The 21465-nt window shown below is 44.3% G+C and overlaps 2 protein-coding genes across 3 annotated transcripts in view; one reads left to right on the forward strand and one right to left on the reverse strand.

Moving 5' to 3' along the window:
- The first annotated feature begins 240 nt into the window (after positions 1 to 240).
- On the forward strand, positions 241 to 5843 carry e2f5 (E2F transcription factor 5). 2 transcript variants are annotated; one of them, XM_036519346.1, is made up of 9 exons: positions 241 to 530; positions 1888 to 1997; positions 2287 to 2448; positions 3012 to 3055; positions 3466 to 3530; positions 4214 to 4484; positions 4770 to 4943; positions 5255 to 5293; positions 5734 to 5843. In XM_036519346.1, exons 1-9 carry the CDS (start codon positions 390 to 392, stop codon positions 5841 to 5843), a joined length of 1116 nt encoding a protein of 371 aa, XP_036375239.1. In that variant the 5' UTR covers positions 241 to 389. The 2 variants fall into 2 exon arrangements, with proteins under 2 accessions (XP_036375239.1, XP_036375240.1); XM_036519347.1 differs by lacking the exon at positions 4770 to 4943.
- A 6647-nt stretch (positions 5844 to 12490) lies between these two features.
- The window catches only part of LOC118771366 (solute carrier family 22 member 23-like), a 41135-nt gene continuing 32160 nt past the window's right edge, over positions 12491 to 21465 (reverse strand). Inside the window, exons 7-11 of the mRNA XM_036519340.1 lie at positions 20479 to 20581; positions 19814 to 20049; positions 19027 to 19059; positions 17019 to 17142; positions 12491 to 15478 (exon numbers count right to left, since the gene is read on the reverse strand). Coding sequence (XP_036375233.1) covers positions 14347 to 15478; positions 17019 to 17142; positions 19027 to 19059; positions 19814 to 20049; positions 20479 to 20581 — 1628 coding nt within the window. The 3' untranslated portion in view covers positions 12491 to 14346. The remainder of the gene's footprint in view (positions 15479 to 17018; positions 17143 to 19026; positions 19060 to 19813; positions 20050 to 20478; positions 20582 to 21465) is intronic.

A 21465-nucleotide genomic window follows, 5' to 3' on the forward strand; every position in this document is an offset into this window, starting at 1 on the left:
GTTATTAGAAAGGTCACCAGCTGCTTTGCGTGACTTGACTCCAACGAATCCGTTTTTATCGAGTGCCTTTGACTCGCAGAGAAGCAGAAACCCGCACATTTGGCAAAAGCGAACAACTGGACGAGCGCTCCTTCGCGATCCGTGTTGAAAGGTGGGGGAGCCGCGGTTGCCAAGGCAACGGTAATCGAACGTCACTTCCTTTCATTTAAAAACCCCTCAAACTACAAACCGAGAGGCTGCTGCTACCTGAGGTAAATAGTTAGCCTGGCTGTTGAATGGGGGACAAATTCAGCCTCTCGCTGCCGCCTTCACACGACCGGACGACCGAGTTAAAATAAGAAGAGGACAGGTGAACCGCGAGGGGGACATTCCACCGGGAGCGCGAGGCGATGTCCGAGTCCGTGAGCTCGAGCCTGCAGAACTGCACGCCGAACGGGTCGAGTCGCCATGAGAAAAGTTTGGGTCTCCTCACCATTAAGTTCGTGACGCTGCTCCAAGAGGCTAAGGACGGCGTGCTTGATCTCAAAGTGGTCAGTTTTACACAAGTAGTTTCAGATTCCGTCCGGTTTCACCCCCTACTGGCGTTACTTCTAGTAATTGCTCCATGTGATTTATTCATCAAGCAAAGTTCCATTCAGTTGTTTGAAGTAGCTAGCTCGCTAGGTGATTAGCATACTGAAGAATAGAACCAGCTAACAAAGAAACGGATGTTAAATTTTACTTCATGTGACAATGCGTAACAACAAAACATTTTCCAGCTCTCAATTTTGTTCGCATTATTTTTTTACTGTGTAATGACCGATGAGGGCGTCGTTTGAAATTTTAGTTTAATTGGCTGTAGCTAGCAGGCTAAGCTCAGTTTTTGACTGAGTGGCTCATCCCGAGCGCCAGCAGGTGCAGTGATTTGCTTCACCTGGTGGTGAGTGCAGTCGCGAGGCTCAACGTCCTCCAATAGCAAGTGTGGCGCATGCGCAGTCGTAACTCGTAGGCTCTGGTGTGAGGACTACACCTCCCATAATCCAGGTGGTAAATTCTGGTTTGCCATGAACGCATCCACAACGTGATTGTGGTGTGTAGCTGGCTGTCAAACTGGTGCACCGCGTCTTCAGTATCTGCGTAGTTTTAACAGATCTTTATAATGGGGAAAATGTGAAAGATATGTGTTAAAAATGTAACTAACAAAAGTCTACGGGGTGGACTAGCCGGCAACGGAAAGCCAACTTTAGCTATAGCTCGCCAGTGCGGCTTGCAAGAGTCGTTGGTCACCTAAGTACTAAACCAATCTGATCCCTAGTTCGGCGACCATGCACAAGTACTTCCGTCAAATGCACAGGCGCATGCCTTGGAAAGGTAAACAGACTTTAGCCCAGACGTCTTTTTTTAAGGGGAGTTTCCTTGTACTACCAGCTAGAGCAAATATAATATCAATCGATTTCTTTCCCCATACCGTTGATAAGCAAATCTTTGCCTCTTTCGCGCCAGTACAGTTGGTGTGGGCGGGGCAGTGTTTATGCAGTAGTTTTCCTTCTCCTTCAGTTATACTGCTGGTAATCTTTGGTGTGCTTTTGTTTCGCCATGCAGTGCAAATTCCTGCGTTTGCTTTTTGACGTAAAGTGACCCATCTTAATTTGGCCTTCTTTTTCAATGCGGTATTTCCTCGTAGTTAAAGTCGTCGTCGTCCCCACCAAATTTTTTTCTGAAACCTGAAGATCTTGTATTCATCTTGTATTCAGATCTTGTGTTCATTCTTGAATGGAATCCACTCTTAGAGTTGGTATAGGTAATACTGAGCTGTTGTCATGCAAATCCTGATCTGATTTCCTTGATGCCTAGCTTCCTTTCTTTTGCCGTTTTTCAAAATAGCATCCCATATTTCCCCCCGAACAGGCTGCCGATAGCCTTGCGGTACGGCAGAAGAGGCGGATATATGACATCACCAACGTCCTTGAGGGCGTTGGCCTGATCGAGAAGAAAACCAAGAACATCATCCAGTGGAAGTAAGTGGGCAGTGAAGAATCTGGTTGCTGGTTTAATTCCCCACTGGGGCACTGCTGGTGTACCCTTGGGCAAGGTACTTAACCCAGTATTGCCTCAGTAAATATCCAGCTGGATAAATGGATAACATATAAAAATTACAACCCGTATAAGTTGCTCTGGATAAGAACATCTGCTAAATGCCATTAATGTAATATTTGGCACCTTGAATGTGAGTGATGGGCGCTGATAAGCTCACAGTGGTTGTTTGACGTGGGCGTGCGGGTGAGTTTCTCCTGGTTCTCCCTCTAGGGGTCAGAATGCAGCCTGCCAGACCAGAGAGGCAATGGAGCGGGTGCAGTTCCTGAAGGCCCAGATGGCCGAGCTGGAGATGAAGGAGAAGGAGCTGGACAGTCAGAAAGCCTGGCTACAGCAGAGCATAAATCACATGACCGACGACCCCGTCGACAGCCAATATCCTCCTCATGCACTGCGTACGAAGGGTCACATGATACATCTCTTAGAGCCGTACTGCCGTACTCATTACAGTCAAGTTTAATCAGTATGCATTTCAGCATTTTTATATTGGTGGGCTTTAATATTAATTTGTATGGATAATGTTAATCATTGGCAACAGTAATAAAATTGTAATGCATGTGCAATGGGAAGGATGATGGGGAAGGTAGTGGATTTTACAGCTAGCTAAGTTTGTAGAAATGCTACATCAATAGGCACAGCCTGAAGAGAGTTAGCAGTGCGTTTTAGCCACAGGGGCTTGGGCTGCAACAGGTTCTGTCTCAGTAGTCAGTAAGTGGAAATTAAACTGGACTGGAGAAAGCCTTCTATGAGAAACATCCACTCAAAATGTCCCCCAGGCCAGTGGAGGCATTTCATTTATGTCATGCCTCCATCCAGTTTCATTTGCTCTGCTGTGTTTGTGCGTTAGTGTGAAGGACAAATGTTTGGCTTGGTGATATGTTCTGTTTTCTGTTGGAAGATACTGAGAATTTGCCGTTCTTAACCTTAACCTTGTGTACATTTAAGTATGTCACACATGAAGACATCTGCAACGCCTTCAGTGGTAAGTGAATGATATGCTCTGGAGCAGCAGGGATGCTGTGTCAAATTCACCACTTCAGGAACTGGTTGATTTGCACTGTTACTTAGCCAGAAATCCCTGCTGATTGGACACTAGGTAGCAATATTGCTGTAGACTGAAAGGGATTGTCTTAACTTTGACACTTGCTTATAAACGGTCAAGTACAGCAAAATAGTCGCAGTTTGGGGAGGAAAAAGCATTTTATTGTGGGTTCACAGCATGAAATGTTCTGTCTCTGTGCAATTCCTCAGCGACAGTGGTGCTGTTGGTGTTTTGCTGGTGTTTTGTTTTGCCTGTTTTAATGCATGGCGAGTTGTTGATTAAGTGCCAGCTGTGTCTGTCTGCTCTGTTTGTGTGAATCGTAATGCGTTTGCTCTGTGAAACGCACTCAGGCGACACCCTGCTGGCCGTCATCGCCCCCACAGGGACGCAGCTGGAAGTGCCTGTGCCAGAGATGGTATGAGGGGGATCTTCTAAAACTTGGGGGGGGGGGGGGGGGGGGGGGGGTGCACTGATGCTCTGGATTTTGGAGGCTTGGATTGTTCTGTAATAGAATGCAACATGTAATGCTGAATGTTAGGGCATAGTGTATGCCTCTTGCAGGGGTTTTCTCTCTTGACCTCACCTTTCGTAGAAGATGGGTTCGTGTATAACCTGACCTACATTACATTGTCATTTAGCAGACGCGCTTATCTAGAGCAACTTGCATGAAGTAGGTTACGGTTTTATCCATTTATACTGGATCTTTACTGAGGCAATTGTGGGTTATGTCCCTTGCCCAAGAGTACAACAGTAGTACCCAAGCTGGGATTCAAACCAGCAACCTTTTGGTTACAAGCCCTGCTCCTTACTACTACACTACACTTCTGCTTATAACCTAACCTGTTAACTAATTTACTTTGTAGTACAGTTTTGCTGTGGTGTATTTAAGCCAGTAGAAGCGTTTCATGGGACACACCAAGTGTTTGGAAACCAGCCTTGTTGGGCTGTGTGCTTGCAATCAGCTACACCTGTCTTCTCTGACTGCCCCATTTTTCCTTGAGAACTTAAAATAAACCCTGCTTAGATGTGTTTAAATGTTACAGACATTTTCAAAATTGTACTTAAATAGTCAAACATTTGTATCCCCCACCCCATTAGGGTCAGAACGGTCAGAAGAAATACCAGGTCAACCTGAAGAGCCAGTCGGCGCCCATCCAAGTTATGCTCATCAACCGCGAGACGACCACCTCCAAGCCCGTGGTCTTCTCCGTCCCTCCCCCTGACGACATCTCGGCCATGCCCACGCCCCCCTCCACGCCAGCCAGCGGGTACAAATACCCTGCTGCTGTTGACCTGTGCCCTCCTGACCAGGAGGTGGCGCTGCCGGACCAGCAGCTCACCCCCAGCTCTGTCGCTGACCTGCAGATGGGTGAGTTCCTTCACTCGACAGTCTCCCCCTGTGAAGCAGGAGAACCGGGTAAAGCATGCAGGAATATCGGACATCGCGTTGTACATTTTCGGTCCTGAAGCAGCTGCCCCAGATGGATTAATATTTGGAGTAAAATTTAAATTGAGACATTTAATTCATGACATTTTCAGTCGTGAAGTAGCTTCCCCAAATGGAGTAAAACTTATTGTGCCATTGACTGGTGAAGATCAATTGTGGAAATGTAGGTGGTCTCATCCTCATCAGCTCCCCACCCCTCCTCCTCAGACTGTAACCCCCAGTCAACATCCAGCCTGTTGATGTCAGAACCCCTGAGCGGCCCGACAGCCGTCACGGAGGCGGGTGACATGGAAGGTCACGACCTCCAACCCATGCTGCCCCTGGACGTGGGCAGCCTCCTGAAGGGGAACACGGCGGACCAGCTGAAGGAGGAGCGAGAAGGTGAGGAGGGGCCCCAGTGATGGGCAGGGATTGTAGCCAATGAGAGACCAGCTCAGCTTGGCACATGACTTGGCTCAGGGGGAAGTGTCTTTATGACATCATTCAGCCAATCACAGCAGGCTAGTACCAATCATTTCTATGTTGTTGTTGCTGCTTGTGCTTTATAACCAAACGCTTCTCTCATGCATGAAATGTATATACATTTTTTAACAATTTCGCTGACTCTCAATGGTCCTTGTGCTGCTGGGGAAGCTGGACTTCCCAAAGAGCGAAATGCTTATTGATTTGTTTTTTGTATTGTTTGATTACAGGAGTTTCTGACATAATAGATGAGCTGATGTCATCAGATGGTGAGCGTATAAATTTTATTTCCCCCTGAACTTGACGGCTGACATTTTTGTTATTAATTTAAAATGATTCCGATTCCAAAATCCCTATGATGTTTTCTCTAGCAAAAATGAGTAATATAATTTAAAAAAAAAAAAACATCCACTCAACATCCATTCATCCATTGGTGCAGCTAAAAGAGAACTGGATTACTCTTTCCAAGACAGCTTTGCTCTCTCATTTCAACTGAGCAGAGTATTAACTCTCATGCCTAGCTTATACAGTTCTGAGCATGCCAATACTTTTCTCTTCTGTCATTCATTTTTACAACAGGCCACAGTCTGGACTGAACATTGTACAAACATTTTGCATGCCCAGTATTAATGCTCAGGTCCCTTTAACTGAGAATGTCACATGCAACCAGTATGTGTGGATGCAACACTTTTTTGTTTTCATTTTGCAGTGTTCCCGTTGCTGCGTCTCTCTCCGACCCCGGGCGTGGACTACAACTTCAACCTGGACGACAACGAAGGAGTCTGCGACCTGTTCGATGTGCAGATCCTCAATTACTGAGCCTGCGTTAGGAGCCCTGCGTTACTGAGCCTACCTCCGTACAGTTACGGTCACGCTTTTCTGCCCTGCGACCAGGGGGGGGGGGCAGGACTGCATCCAGGGTTACGATCGGATGTACTTGCGCCAGCGTGCAGAGCCTCCTCTTGAGCAGTTGGTTGCCTCCAAAACAGTTCCTTCCTTCACTCCCTACTCCTGTCAGCAGCACTGATCCCAGGTCAGTGTTCAGCCAGTGAGGTTCTGAGGACCAGGGTCAGTGCAGTGTTCATCAGGTTTGTAGGGTACAAGGGACTGTTCTGAGGGCAACCGAATCTCACCTCACGCTGTCAAAGCACAAAACGCCCTACTCCCCCAAACATACCCCTCTACCCTGCTCTTTTTTGGGGGGGGCAGGCATTGAAAATCCACTTATATTGCAGTAACCGATTGTAGCAAGTAATATTTTACTCATTATTACACACTGTTTCCTCAAGGACAGTAGCTTGTAATTGTTGACGTGCAAGAATTACTCATGAACAGATTCATTCCTCAGAGTCAAAGTGCCGTAAACTGATTGAACCCCCCCCCGATCCTTTGTAATTACTGATATTGATGTGCCCCCCCCCCCCCCCCCCCCCCCCCCCCAGCCACTGTTCGATATGATCTGTGTGAAATGGAAACAAATCAAAATCATTCCATTTCACAGCGAACAGGTGGGTGGCCTAGCGTGTGTATATCGTTTTTGTTCTTTCCTTGAGTAAGACACTGCCATAATTGAGGCTTTGTATTTGTTTTCAGTAACTCTTTAGTTATCTGTAACCTTGTTTACTTACAGATGAAGAAAAACATTTTTTACTTGAATATATGCTTACATAAAGATTTTGTTTGCTGCCAGTTATCCTGTAGAAGCTGCCTTTCCAGCTGTTCACTGCTTTGTGCTACTGTGGAGGTCTTTGTATCTACGCTCACTGCCTTTCCCAGCACTTTCCTAAAACTTCCAGGGTTTTTTTTTTTTTTTCCTAAAAATCGTCCATAATCGAAGGACTGTTTTGTATTTACGTTTTTGCACATTTTCATTGAACCAAATTATATATATTAAAAAAACATAACGCCGCCTTGGTTGTCTTCATTACATTGGTGTCTACCATCAAAGATGAATTGTCCGAGAGAGAGGTTATTGGTGCAGTGTTTAAGATGTTGGAGTGTTAATGTTACTCACCTAGGGAAATGCTTATTAAACGCATGCAAGTATGTGTAATAACAGTGGCTTGCATTAAATTAGTGCTTTTTATACAGTGCTTTTCTAGGGTCTCAAAGCACCGAGAAGCTCACCCCCCATCAGCTGTGGTGTAGAGAGGGATTTATTTTAGCCAATTAAACTGAATAATGATTAGATGGCTAGACTAAAAAGGCCTGACTGGGAATTTTGCCAGGGAACCCCATGTTCATGTTACTACTTAGATGATTTGTGGAAGTAATCATTTGAAAGGAACAGGCATTCAGAATGAAATCTGTGTATCCCTAGTGGGCTGCTGCCATTGGATGAAATGAAACCGATCAGCCGTAGGTTCTATGTAAATTCAAATCACAAAGTGTGCTGTCTGTATCTTGGCCAATAAAAATGCAGAACAAGTTGATAAAAGGATCACAGTAGCACCCAAGCCTATGCAGAATGGCGATTTCATTGAGGGCTATGTGTGTTTGAGGCCAAAAATGAAGCTTTAAAACATTTTATGCACATGCAAGCAGCACATCTCATTAATTAAGCTTTTGTATGTGGTTGGAAATAATGCCAGAGTCATATTATACAGATCTCAGGTCTGGGGGAGGGGACATGATCAAGTGGCAGTTGAAAAGACAATGTAATGCTGCCCCCAGATGGAAAAAGTTATTTACTACAATTGAATAAAGACAAATTACTGGTTCTAGTTGATGAGCTTTTACGAAGAGTGGTTCAATAGGATCAATAATGTGATTAGCTCTTGGTAATGCTGTGCTGGCAAAATGAAGCAGTTAAAAGTGTGATTATGTAGTGACTTTTAAACTTGCGGACTCTGAAATTAGACTAGAAAATGCGGTCTTAGAAATACAGCATTGCAACATAATACTGTCCATTTCCTGGAATCCTTATCCAGGGCGAGTTCATTTTTTAACATATCCATTCATGCACCTAGATATTTACTGAAAAAGTCCACCACCAAAAGCACCATCAGTTGACTCACGACCAAAACCTGTCTTCTTTGGGTTAACACTTTCCTAGCAAACTGAAAATGCAGGAGAGGTGTGAGGGAAAGCCTGCTAACAAGGTATGTTTAATAACTTGTTAATTGCATATTAAAAGGAGTTAAATTACCATATGAGTATGACTGTTTAAGTGTTTGAAGATCCTCGATTGTCTTTCATTCAAATTGATGACAAACATGAAATAACAGCTTCATATTTAAAATTGGTTAATTGTAATTGTCTGTGTGTCTAACCAGTAATTGGCTAATGAGCCACACCTGTCTTAATTGGCAGCTTTAAAGCAGGTGTGTGGCTCGAGAGCAGTAGCCATTAGGTTGCTAATGCCGCATTGAGGCTAGACAGTGGTGGGTGTACTTACCGTTATGCTGGGCAGAAGTCAAGAACAGGATAGGGGTGGGCATAGGTCACAAATGGCAGCAAGAATGGGAAGTGGAGGTTTGGGGTGGACATCTCTCTCAGTCTGTGAGGAAGGGCCTATGCCTGGGGTGGGGGGCAGACAGGTGGGGGATTTGGAAACCAGGTTCAGGCCGTGGCATTGAAGTTTGAGGGCAGGGGTCCAGGTGGTAGGAAAACATCCTGACGGCCTCTGTGAAAAGCGAGGAACCGGACACGGCAGCGTGTGTACTTTTAAAGAGTGTGGACTATGCTAGGGAGAGGAGGGATTACTTTTCAACCTAGAGGATATAGGGGTTTTCTCCTACTCTCTGTGGACGCCTCTGGGACCACATGAGAATATATCTAGTGTGTTCTCCCTGGTCTCCATGGGTTTGCATTCCAGGGTGTCAGTCAAACTAAGGGCTCACTATCTGCATGATTCCTGGTCAGTGGGAGGTAGCAATGTGCTACACAACATTTTTGTCTGCCATAAAATCATGCAAAAAAGAGAGGAGGAGCCCTGTTTTTTAGTTGCTTAGTCATGGCTATGCTCTGGCTGGTCTCAGTTCTGTTCTGATTCATGTAGGAGTTTTAAAATTTAGTTTTTTTTTTTTTTGTACTTTTCTCCTGTTTTATGTGTTGCATATTGGCCATCACCATCACAGGTGCTCTGTGGAGAGTTTAAAGTGCTAGAGGACCACACACTTAGAATGATCATTTTCCTGTAAAAATAGATTTGTATATAATGTGTTACCATGGATTCTTTGTGGGTGTCTCCTCACAGACTGGTCGGATAATTCCCCTGCATTAACACCCCTTGTGAAGTGTTCTGGTATTTCAGACACCTGTGCTTCTGTTACAAGCCACCTTTTACCTGGTGTATTTTTAGGACCATTTGCATACTACTGTGCTCTGTGTGTCTGGTAAACAACACACAAATGATCACACCCCCAGCCAGGCCAACTAAGTGGAAAAGGAAAAAACAATAAAAATAAAAGGGAAAGGAAGGAGCAGTTGGTGTCTGAGTTCAGCACCCTCTCTTCACACTCTCAAAACATAAGTACTTTGGGTTTTGGGTGTTTCTCCAAGTCTGTCAGGATCGTAGAATTAACGTAATTCAGAACTACAGACTGAGAATGTCTTACTAACACGTGTCTTAATACTTATTAACAATGTGCAAGGAATCATTCCCAAAAAATCATCACACTGAGAGCGAGCGTTTGTGAGTGATCAATAAATAAAGAGCTTTATTACAATAACACATATGGCTTATGTACAAGTGCATCATTAAAAACAAGAACAATTGACAGCAGTTTAAATTCGTTCACGCTTGGTAATATTTCACCATGTCTTGGTTGGTACACTGCTGTGCCGTTAGTATGCAGTAGGACCACATTCCACTTCAAGTTTCAGCTTTAAAAAAGACTGTTTCATTCACCGTAATACAGACTCCCTGGCATTTAGAGTCCCTTTCTCAGATCCCTCCTCTGATTTTTGGAGGGGGAAGGGAGAGTCCATATTACACTTAAAAAGTAGTGAAGACCTACACAGACAATCTATGTAAGATAATAAACAGTTCTCTCATTTCTGAGAATCCTTTAAAATATTTTCACTCATGGAAAATTCATAGAAAGTGGTCAAACAGACCAGTGTCCTTGAAAAGTCATGGAAAATTGCCAAAATCTAAAAAAAAAATGTCTTTTAAAGCAAGCAAAATACATCATCTTTGTTAACTCACTAGCTTGATGTCATTTACTATCCAGTCAACAATTTCAATGTGCGAATATTGCTTTCAATTTTGTGAGATCCCTAGCTTGTACATTAAGCCTACAACCGACAATAATTTGCGACTGGTTTTCACTGCTAAGAGAATCCAAGTATGTGTTTCTGTGCTTCTTTAATGTGTCTCAGAAAGGTACTTCCCTCACATGTCCATCTTCAAAGTAGCCCAAATTCAGGGGATCGTCTATTGCAGAAGTAAAAATAATGTATTAAAATTGAACACTGACCCTTAAAATGTATTTGAAAAGTCGTGAAAATATAGAAATCTAATTTGAGTTTAACCCCTGAATGAGATCTGAACCCTTATTGAGATTTCAGTATTGGTGAAGCATGCGATAATCATTAAACTACATTAATCCAGACTATACATGTCAAATATGGCTTCACAGCTGTGAGAAACAGTGCACTTCTGAACTGACCAGGGCACAGATCCACATTTAATTCTGATCCATAGTGTCGTACTAGTGGTTTCCTGGTGCGTATTGTGATTCTTTGAATGCACAGGTGTGGAAGAGAAACTATACAATGGCAAGTCCCAGAATGAACAGGGAGCACTGTCTGACCCCCCACCCCCCCAGGGGTGAGTCCAATAGGCATACATTTTGCAACAACACTGATGGGAGGCAAAGCCCAAAATTAAAGTTTCTGAAATGCATTAATACTATCTCTGGACTTCATTTCCCATCAGCACCTCTGTCAAACGCCTGTTAACCTTTGCACTACCGAACTCACGACGGGTTTCAAACACTAAAGCAGCAACATGGTAAAACATGGTGTGAATTTACCAAGACAAATAAAATAAAAATAAAAAGTCTGTACAGTACAACATCATTAAAAAAAATGTTTCTGTAAACAATGGTCTAATAACTTGATCCAGTTGATCCAGTAACCTCCCATTTAAATATACAAGAGCACATTAATTATGGACTATAATATTTCATCAGACATCCACTGATCCAGGTACAGCATGGTGTCCTCACACCTCAGACAGAAGATAAAACAACACAATCATGTATTTCTACTGAAACAAAATCATTTATGATGTTTTTTTTTTTTTTTGTTATTGAACAAACATTCCTCTGACTTGATGACTTGGTCCAAACACCATTCACCACAATGAAAAACTATTATTTTCAATTTCTAATTAAATGTGAAATCCAACATGTATGTAATACATGTTAAAATATGAAATACAAATATAAGGAATATATATTTGAATACATATATCAAATGTTGTCATGGATTACAAATATCAGTTATAGCTGCTTCAGTATATGCAACCTTATGCATATATTACATTAACATTTACAAAAATATAATTTCATGTTACAATATCAGCGGTAATATCTACATAATGTACACATAAAGAGCAGCTATAATGTTTGTATCATAATATAACACATATACTGACATATATTAAAAATATATATTCCATGTATTTTTTTTCATGTTTTACATGTTCGTAAGGGAGGAATCTAAGTCCCCACCAATTACACGCTTTGCCCCTACCCTTACAGATAAAGTGCCACTTAAATTCACACATCCGAAGTGACAGTCTCCCACAGAATTATAGATTAGGGCCACGTCACTCTGGTACAAGGATTATAATTGAAATAGTTCATTGTTTTCGCGATTAAGCTTTATGTGAGTAACACGACACGACATGTAATTCATCCACTATTCCACATTTTACAAGAATGAACTCGCAACCATCTGATTCATTCACATGGAGGCACTCCACCAAAATGCATATGATGTGCCGTTTATTGGTGTACAGGGATAACCCCTCCCCCCTCCCCCCCGAGGTCTCGTTACCTCCACACCAAACCGCATCGTCATGATGTCCGACACAGAGAGACGTTGATTCAGCACCCAGTGCTGCTTCAGAGGAGTCAGCAGAGTGCTTTAAGCAGCATTTAGAGAGTCCACTGATTAGATGCATGTGCAGGTCTAACTGTGAGTAGACGCTTCCGACTGGCCAGCTAGTGTGTTCTAATTCAAGGATGAAATTTTGCTAGTGAGAACTAGTTTGTTATTTGCCATATCTCCAACTGGAATTATTGTCAAATCCAGCCTTGTCATGTATTTCATTTCATGGGCAAAGCTTTAGATATATCGTGTATATCTACCATCAGCTATAATTATGAAGGTTCAGACACACAAAATGGACACACATATACTTCCAGTGAAGTCAGGGAGTACTATCAATGCTTATCTTTCATAGGTGGACTGATGATGGGCCTCTCCAGTATATACAAATCCAGCTTGGGGATTTTGTGCTCTGACCCACCATGTTCCATTCACATCCTGGTAAAAAGCTAACAGAAGATGAATTTGAAAATTCATTGACGTATCGATGGAAACTGTGGAAAACCAGCCTCTCAGATCTGCATGGAAGCAATGGTGAAGGACATCATTTCTGGTGAAGTGCTCCTTCTTTGAATTCAGTGCAAAACCCAAGGAATGTTAAAAGTGTACCTAAAGTTTTGTCACATTACCTATGACAGGCTACTTAAACACCATGCATTTTTTTGTCACCAAACTAGCTCTCAGCAGATCTCAGAAAGCAATCAAATGGTTCTTCAGCTGTTCAATTATATCCCTGTGATGCCCCCGTGTGGTCATCATTATACAGGACAAGTTAGGCCCACTACATACTCAATACAGATGCTTGCCTTCAGATTTTTTTTCTTATGAGGTCACAACACTGTTCAGGCATGGTAGACCACATACTACTGATATACTACCTTGCATCACTGTGTCAATAAAAGGGTACCCCTCTCCATCCACTAGGGGGCAGATGTGTGCACCTGGACCCATCACATGAACTGCTATCAACCTATCAACCTGGGCAGCCATCTTGCTTTTAAGCAATGTTACCATAAGCTAATTTGGCACCGATTAATGCTTAGCTAGGCAGCAACTAATGTCACGGGAAGCTATTTCAATCCTGCTAGTCACAGCCTGTGTAAAAAAACTCTTTCTCTCTTTTCTTGTTACTGGCACCAGACAGGGGAGGTCGCCAACTTTTTGGTTAGTTATTGCCACCTTAGTGTTGTGCAGGGAACTGCTGTGTCGACTGTGCATAGTTACACATTTCAAGAGGTGCATTTTGAGACGAACGTAGTCCTCCTTTGATAAAGCGGTTGCTCCTTGAGGCTGTAAGCAATGACCACACAGTGTGTGTGTTGAGTATGTAGTAGAATTTAACTGTCTACAACAGCTTTTCAAATGCTCTGAATTAAGCGTTTTTTTTTTTTTTTCCTACTCACTTCTTTTTTAGGAATCACTTCACAGCCCCGTGAATCTTGTCCTGATTTTCTGTTTGCAACTTTACATTTCAGATAACGTTACATGAATGTCTGTGCAATATTCAACACGAACAGGTCCACAGGTTAGCTGTATTGGCTATGCGTGTATGTGATAAACTAGCTAATTTTCTCTCATCAATCATATAATTCCTCTGCTGCCATAGTGGTTTCATTGTCCATCTCTTGGGACTCTAAGATCACTTCATTAAATACCGGGGTTCAGAAAGACCAAACTTAGTTAGGACTTTGTCATGGCACTTTTAATACTTCTGCAGTCATTATTGTTGGGCATATTGTACGAGGCAGTTTTTATCCTAATAAAATCTCAATATGTTGATAAAAATTTAATGAAATTTTAAGCTATACCCTCAAACATGGCGAAATACTCATTTGAATTTTGCAAGTCATACTGCATCTGGATTTAACACTGGAAAGTCTGAATGTTCACTTGGTGTCAGACAGAAACAGGCCCATGGCTGCTCTTACTCGTCTTTCCCTTCTCCAGTGACTTCTCCACGGCCCAGACCTCCAAAGCAACATTCAATATTCAGCACATACAACACACAACAAGCAGGGACATTCAGCGCAGGCAGGAAGTAGCATGACATCGTCACCGTCCTATTCCCCCCTTCGGGTTGAGTCTGTCACCGCCTCCCGCTCAGGCCACGCCCACCTCCTGCCGATTGGTCAGAGCCGCTCCGGTCTCCGACCTCCAGGTTAATGTGTCACGTGACCCGAGACTGAGGCTGTCGCAAGATCGCCCGGCACGGGGAGCCCCTCCCACCTGCCTGATGTTGGGGTGGCGGAACGTTCAATCATGATGACGTCACTCGGTTGGCGGTGTTGTTCGCCGGCGATGCGGGGTCCGCAGTGGTGACAGGGACAGGACTCGGGGCGTGGGGGCCACTGGCATCCGTGGCGGAGGGGGGGACAGCGTCCATAGCAGGGAGGGGTGTGCTCCCTGGGGGAGGAGGTGTTGTGGGGTCTGACTTGGAGGGGGTGGTTGCGTCCATAATGTGGTGGGGCGCGCTGTCGGCAGTGGAAGAGAGGGCAGTGTCCGCAGCAGAGGGCTGAGCGTCACCCTTAGGGGGCGTACTGTCTGTGACAGAGGGGGAAACGCTGCTGTCTATAATACCGGAGGGCGTGGCATCTACTATGCAGGGGGGTGTGTCTTCCTTAACATTGGCGGTGTCTTTAACTGTGCCTTTCACACAAGGGGGTGCACCATCTCCACCACAGGGTGGTACAGTATCTACAACACTGGGGAGTGTTGTTTCTGTAACACTGGGGGGTGTTACTTCCTTAATATTGGGAGACACTGTGTCTTTGATGCAAGGGGGTGCACCATCTCCAACACAGGCTGGTACAGTATCTACAACATTTTGGGGCTCAGCGTCTGTAACGCAGGGGCCTGTTGTGTCTTTAACACAGGGGATTTCAGCATCTATAACGCAGGGGGTTGCTGGGTCTTTAACACAGGGAATTTCAGAATCTATATCACAGGTGACTGTTGGGTCTTTAACACAGGGGATTTCAGCGTTTATAACGCAGGGTGTCGTAGCCTCTACGACGCAGGTGGGCTCGGCGTTTGTGAGGCAGGGGGACCCGGCATCGGTGGCCGAGGGGTCATCGCCCACGCCCGGCGGGGCGTCCGGCCCCTGGGGGCGGTCCCTGTTGTCAGATTTGTTGAGCAGGGGGTCCTGCTCGCCGGGCTTCTTGGGCGGCAGCAGCGGCTGGCGGTAGTAGCTCTCGCCGTCGGTGATGCTCTCGGGCAGCGGCTGGTAGCGGGTCTCCGGCAGCAGCAGGATGCAGATGATGCAGATGAGGGTGCAGCAGGCGAAGATGATGTGGTGCAGGAAGTAGCCCTTCTGGTTGTGCAGCTCCATGATGGGGGCGGTCAGCATGCCGAAGCCCGCGCTGGCCAGCACCAGGCCCAACCCCCCACCCCTGCAGACCCGGGGACAGGCAGAGCGGTCAGGACTAACAGGGCGCCCTCTCATAACCCCCAGGCTTGTGATATCCCATGGTGCATAACGTAACTAAGTACCATAGAGTTCACACCAGTGCTACACTGGACTTATCCCAAACACACCCTTACATTGAGGAAACATCCGTTTGAAATGAATGTCACATTACCATACTGCAATCTATGTGGATTGAGTGTAGACTGTTCAAATGACACGCTATAAATTTGTGCCTGTGTTTGACAGATGGCTGAGAGGATTACTGTCAAATTGGACCATTTACCAACAACCGATATATCCATTCCTACTGCTGTGCCAGGGGTCACAATCACTGTCCTTTTGCCAACTTACAACATGAAAGTAATAAAAGAAACAACCTGCAAAAGCACATCTGTGAGCCATGCACAATATAATATCATATCTTTATATGACATTATATTATAATATAATATCTCTTTATTTTGAGTGTTTGTTTCTGCAGTATAGATCAGGGCACGTATTTGTTAATTTGTTGTAAAATTTTGCATACGTTCATTATTTAAATACATAGCACAGATAATTCTTGAGCCAGCACAAACTACATGGGTGTGTTACGAACCACAAGGGGGTGCTGCACACACATTATTCCACTACTTTTCCACAGTTGTCATAGTGCAAAATACCTCCTGTGTGAATACGCTCAGACTAGCAATAAAAGCTGTCTATATTACATACTACATCTATACTACACACATACAGCTAAAATTTAAGTTGGTATTTTCATTCGTATAAAAACAGCAAATGTACTGTGTGTCTGTATTAAGGGTAAAGGAGGGTGACAAAGCCGTCTTACACAGGCTGTGACTCATACACAACACATGCATGCTCTCTCACACACACACACACACACACACACACACACACACACACACACACACACACACACACACACACACACACACACACATGCATGCGCACATGCACACAGAAACCATGGTCTCATTCCAGCATTCTCTAACTTGACAAATCAGCCTTTGGTCCTTGTTCTCTCTCAGTTAAGATTAGAGTCTCTAGCAGGAGCCAATGATTGAAAATATTTTACAATAGGTAAGGGCCAGCTGTAATGCCTTCCCCTCAGCCATGCTGAGAAAGAGGTCACTGCAGTCTGCACTAAGGGATGTGTAGCCAGAAAAGGGGGGTGTTGACAGGGTTGTCTAGTTAGCTTTGCATACAGCCGGAAATTGCAAATAACAAGCGGTAGAGAATTGGGAAAAACTGACAGAGGTACTAACCAATCAGGATTCTGTTGAGCTCTTTCAACATGGAAAAAAGTGACCAATAAGAACACTTTGGCATAACCATTCCTGACCAAAGGCCCCTAGATTAAATGAATGTGTTTGCACTGAAAAACCGTTGCTTTTATTTCTTAGTCTAGGCCATTACCACACCTGTGACTCAGCCAGACCTGTGATGCACACCACACCTATTCCACAGACGGTCCCTCTACCCCGCCCCACCCCGCCCAACTCCTGCGGAGAGCTCACCTGATGACGGTGGGCGTGATCTCGGCACAGAAGAAGATGCTGAGGTTGCTGACGGCGTGGGACGAGAACATGCCGATGATGGAGAACGCAACGGAGAAATTCTTATTCAGCGTCTCTGATTGATCTGGGCACAGGGAAACGATAATAACAATTATGAAAACATAAATAATGTCTTGTCAAAAGTCATTCATTTTCGAGACTGCTTAGAAACTAGTGAGACTCATGTCTACTCTTAATGGCATTTCATTAATAACGATTTTTTGTAATGGCTTTCGGTAACCATTGAAGACACATATTTCCATCCAGCTTTCCATATGCTCTCAGTGTATATTATGAGCTTGCTACTGACACCAGGGAGCATGAGTGAATGCCTCTCTCTGCAACACTTCCTCTCAAACACAAAAGCACTTCCTTGACTTCAGCAGGAGAGAACAGTGCTATTCATGTAACACGTCAGTTTGGTATCTTCTAGGTAGAGGGGTGTAATTATGAATTATACAGTGATGCTATTGGCTGCATTCATCTACTATAACGAATTACACAGTACTACTATTGGTTGCATTCATCTATTTGTAATTGTGAATTACACAGAAATGCTATTGGCTGCTTTTGTCTATAACTGCTGTAAATCCATCTGGGTGTAGGCATCTGCCAAGTATGTGAGGTAATGAAGTAAATAAATCAATAGTTAGATAAAGATACAAATTTATCTTCTGGGACATTATTGGGGGGCCAGTGATCCATAGGCAGGTCCTGTTGCTTATCTGAGAGATTTATTTAACTTAAAGCCTTCAAGCTGCCCGTATAACACAGAGTAAAATGTGTATGTGGTTAGGAAATATGACAAGCATTGTGGCTCTGTATCGCTGCAGTATCTGGAGCATGATATCCGTGTCCTTTGACCCAGATATCGCACATGGCTATCCATTGAGAAAGAAAATGTTGAGGACGACCAAGATTACAGGGAAGAGCCATCTGCTTTGAACTGGAAAGGTTACCCAACCTACCACATGGTAGCACTTATACATGTTTGCCCCCCCTTTCTGCAGTGCTTACAGATTTCTCTTACACTCTCCAATATTTCAGATCTTTCATTCATAATTCTTTGACACCCACTTGAAAACACTGGTTTCGATGTAAGAAACATCCAGTTGATTATTCTTTTCACAGTGTGCTTACTATGTGTTAGAAATAACTCAGATTACAGTTAATATTTGAATCTTCCTATCATTACCAAGTCTAAATGAGTTGCAGAGGAAACTTTACTAGTCAGTCACATGCACAGACTATGAGCCACTAGCTCAAGGGTCAATAGACTATATAATTACACAACAGATAAGCTACAATATGCAGTTTAAAAAAAGTTTCCTTCAGTTAAAAAAAGTTCAATAAAACACCCCCATTGTGATTTGAAAAAGAACAAGTTATTGAAATGAATCTGAGAATCTAATCCAATTCAGTAAAGGTGTTTAGAAATGAAATATAATGTATAATCTAAACAACTACATGTCTATCTTTATTAATGTATGCATTTATTCATTATCCTTTATCCAGCTGAGAATCCAACTGATTCTCTCAATTATAATAATGACCTAAGGAAACAAGGGATTGTATTTCATAGTCTTGATAACTATCTCTGCCTAAGTATGACTTTGTTTATTGGTGTGTTGCTTTGGTTCATTTCAGCTTTTAATTTTTGTGTTTGCTGTCTTGGTCTCACTCAAAAAAAAGAGATTAGTTATCTCAATGGACATCCTGGTTAAAGAAAGGTTAGATTAAACACGTTGCATAACCAATCGCCTGTGTGGGGTGTGACTGGTTGGATGGGCTGAAAGAGTCATAGCTCGGAATAAGGACACAAGAGTTAACAACCCTGCCTCTTTCAATAAGCAGAATTGAACTGACCAGAATGAGTCAAGACATAAAACAAACATTTCACCAGAATTCAAAGCAAGTCACATTTGAAGGGAGTTTGTTTTGTAGAGAAAGATGGAGGGTCATACCGTACCTATATTAAGGTGAACACTGTATTTTCCCAGCACTGCATCCATCAGAGAAAAGAAAAGGGAAAAAAATTCATATTAGAATGGACACAACAAAAAAGTAATCTGCAAATGAACTCACATAAAGTCACATCAGATGGAATTGATCAACCCACAGAGGATATAGGGGTAAATATAATCTTGAATAAGGGAATAGAGCAGAATGGGATTTGTAGGTGTTATAAGATATATATATATATATATATATATATAGGTGTTATATAGAGAACAGTGTTCCTGTATGTGAATGCATGTATGCAGCTATATTTGATTAAGTGTATGTGTATGTACTGTATATGTGAGAATGAATCTATATGTGTGTAGGTTTATTTGACTGAGTGTACACGTATGTGTATTTATATGTAAATGTGAATGAGTGTGTGTGTATGCAGATGTATAGGTATGTCTGTGTGTGAATGTTTTTGTGTAAAAGTACGTCTTGGTGTTCATGTATCAGTATGTGTGTGAGTACATGTGATTGTATACATACAGGTTTGCAGGTGTGAAAGCATGTCTGTGTGTATACATGAGTGTGTGTGAGAGTACATGTGTTTATGCATACAGGTGTGTGTGTGTATGTGGGTGTGCATGTCCGTGCGTGCATGTTTGCGTGTGTGTGTGTGTGTGTGTGTGTGCGTGTGTGTGTGTGCACGCATGTGTGCACGTGTGTGTGTGTGTGTGTGTATGCGGGTGTGCGTGTGCATGTGCGTGTGCGCGTGTGTGTGCGTGTATGCGCGTGTGTATTTGACTCACAGTTGAGCAGCCCCAGCTGCAGTAGGGATGCCAGGGCGGTGATGATCATGAACATGAGCAGCCCGCCCCGCCGGCCCATGAAGCCCACGGCCGGGCACAGCGCCATGCAGGAAGCCACCGCGATGCCCGCCGTCGTGTAGTAGTCGGCGTAGAAGTTGTGGAACATGGTGATCTTGTTCGCCTCGGGGTCCACCATGCTGCGGGCGAAGCAGTGGTGGATACCGTACCCCGTCAGACTGCGAGAGAGAGAGGGAGGGAGGGAGGGTGAGGGAATGATAGGGAGAAGAGGAGCACACACACAGACACACACACACACACACACACAGGGACACAACTCATGAAATATACATGCAGTCCCCTGGCAGGTCTTAAGCTGCCTTTAATAACTCAGTGGCACCATCAGGTACTGTGATCAGCGCATCCCAGCCCCTTGGGCCTGCGGGGGGGGTTAGAGATATCACTCTGTCTGCTCACTCAGCCCTGTGTCAGGGAGCCGCCTGTTTGAGCCGGGGGGTGGGGGTGGGAGGGTCGGGGGGGGCACTACCCTCTCCCCGCCCCTGTCCCCCGATCAATACCGTATCGAGCCCGTGGATCGATGCCCCGCTTTAACTGCAGGCCCCGCTCAATGCAGTGTTGGGGCCCGGCGCGAGGGGGGATCCACTTACGAGTTGACACAGAGCACCACGATGTTCTTCCACAGGTTCCGGGTGCCCACCATTTTGACAATGCATGTCTTCTTGGGCTTCTTCTGCACCTCTCGTTGAATTTCTGCGGACACGGGGCAAAACGCAGTCGAACACTCAGCGAAACATCAATATCAATATCAATCCAGGATAAGCGTCTTACTCCAGTGCTCACTGGCAGCAACTTGCCTGGAGTTGGAACCCACAACCTTCTGGTTACTAACCTAGTTTTCTCACTCCTATGCAACGCTGCCACAGAGTACACACAAAGCTGGAACAACAGGTATCCAGGTGTGTCTTCACTATTCCAGGGACCTCTTGCATGTTGTGTGATAGGTGAGATCTGTAGAGCTTCTCTGTAATGTAACACTGACACAGACCACAGGCTGGACGCCCTTGTGGGCAGCTGTATGTTCTCATACAGCTGAAGATCCTGAGGGCCACGGGACTCACTCCCAGGAGGGACACAGCTGTTGGCTCCTTGCTTTCACAGCAGTTAACCTGAATTGCAGAAGTTAATATCCAGCTGTCCCACGTGATTAATATGTAATAATGGGAGCTACAGCGGTAATAACGGGGCAGTCAGATGGTGTCAGATTATCAGAGCAGCAGCAGGAAGGAATAATCAGCCATTTGAGGAGTCTGCCTTCAGGCTACATCACGCTGACAGCGTGGAAGTTTGGGATCAGAGTGGTTGCCATGGAGACGAATCCGCGCTCGCGTACTGTACTCACAGGAGCAGCAGCATTCCGTATCCCTGCCCATCCAAATATCACACACACACACACACACACACACACACACACACATCATCTCACCCCCCCACCACACACGCACACACAAGAGGAATCCCACCAATTCCAAGGCAGCGTGACCTTGTCAAACTGGATATGAATATTCAGCACGATGGAAAATGACTTACTGTCATCATTTAACTGGCGAAGGACGTCTGTTGCACAGTTATAAAAC

Source organism: Megalops cyprinoides, chromosome 24 (genome assembly GCF_013368585.1).
Source record: "Megalops cyprinoides isolate fMegCyp1 chromosome 24, fMegCyp1.pri, whole genome shotgun sequence".
Lineage (NCBI taxonomy): Eukaryota > Metazoa > Chordata > Actinopteri > Elopiformes > Megalopidae > Megalops > Megalops cyprinoides.

Bases quoted from the DNA above. Each gene is read 5' to 3' on its own strand.
- e2f5 (XM_036519346.1), top strand. From the start codon at position 390: ATGTCCGAGTCCGTGAGCTCGAGCCTGCAGAACTGCACGCCGAACGGG. The intron at 2,449-3,011 runs ATATCCTCCTCA...AACCTTGTGTAC, and splicing joins GACGACCCCGTCGACAGCCA to ATTTAAGTATGTCACACATG. The intron at 4,485-4,769 runs GTGAGTTCCTTC...CCTCCTCCTCAG, and splicing joins TGTCGCTGACCTGCAGATGG to ACTGTAACCCCCAGTCAACA.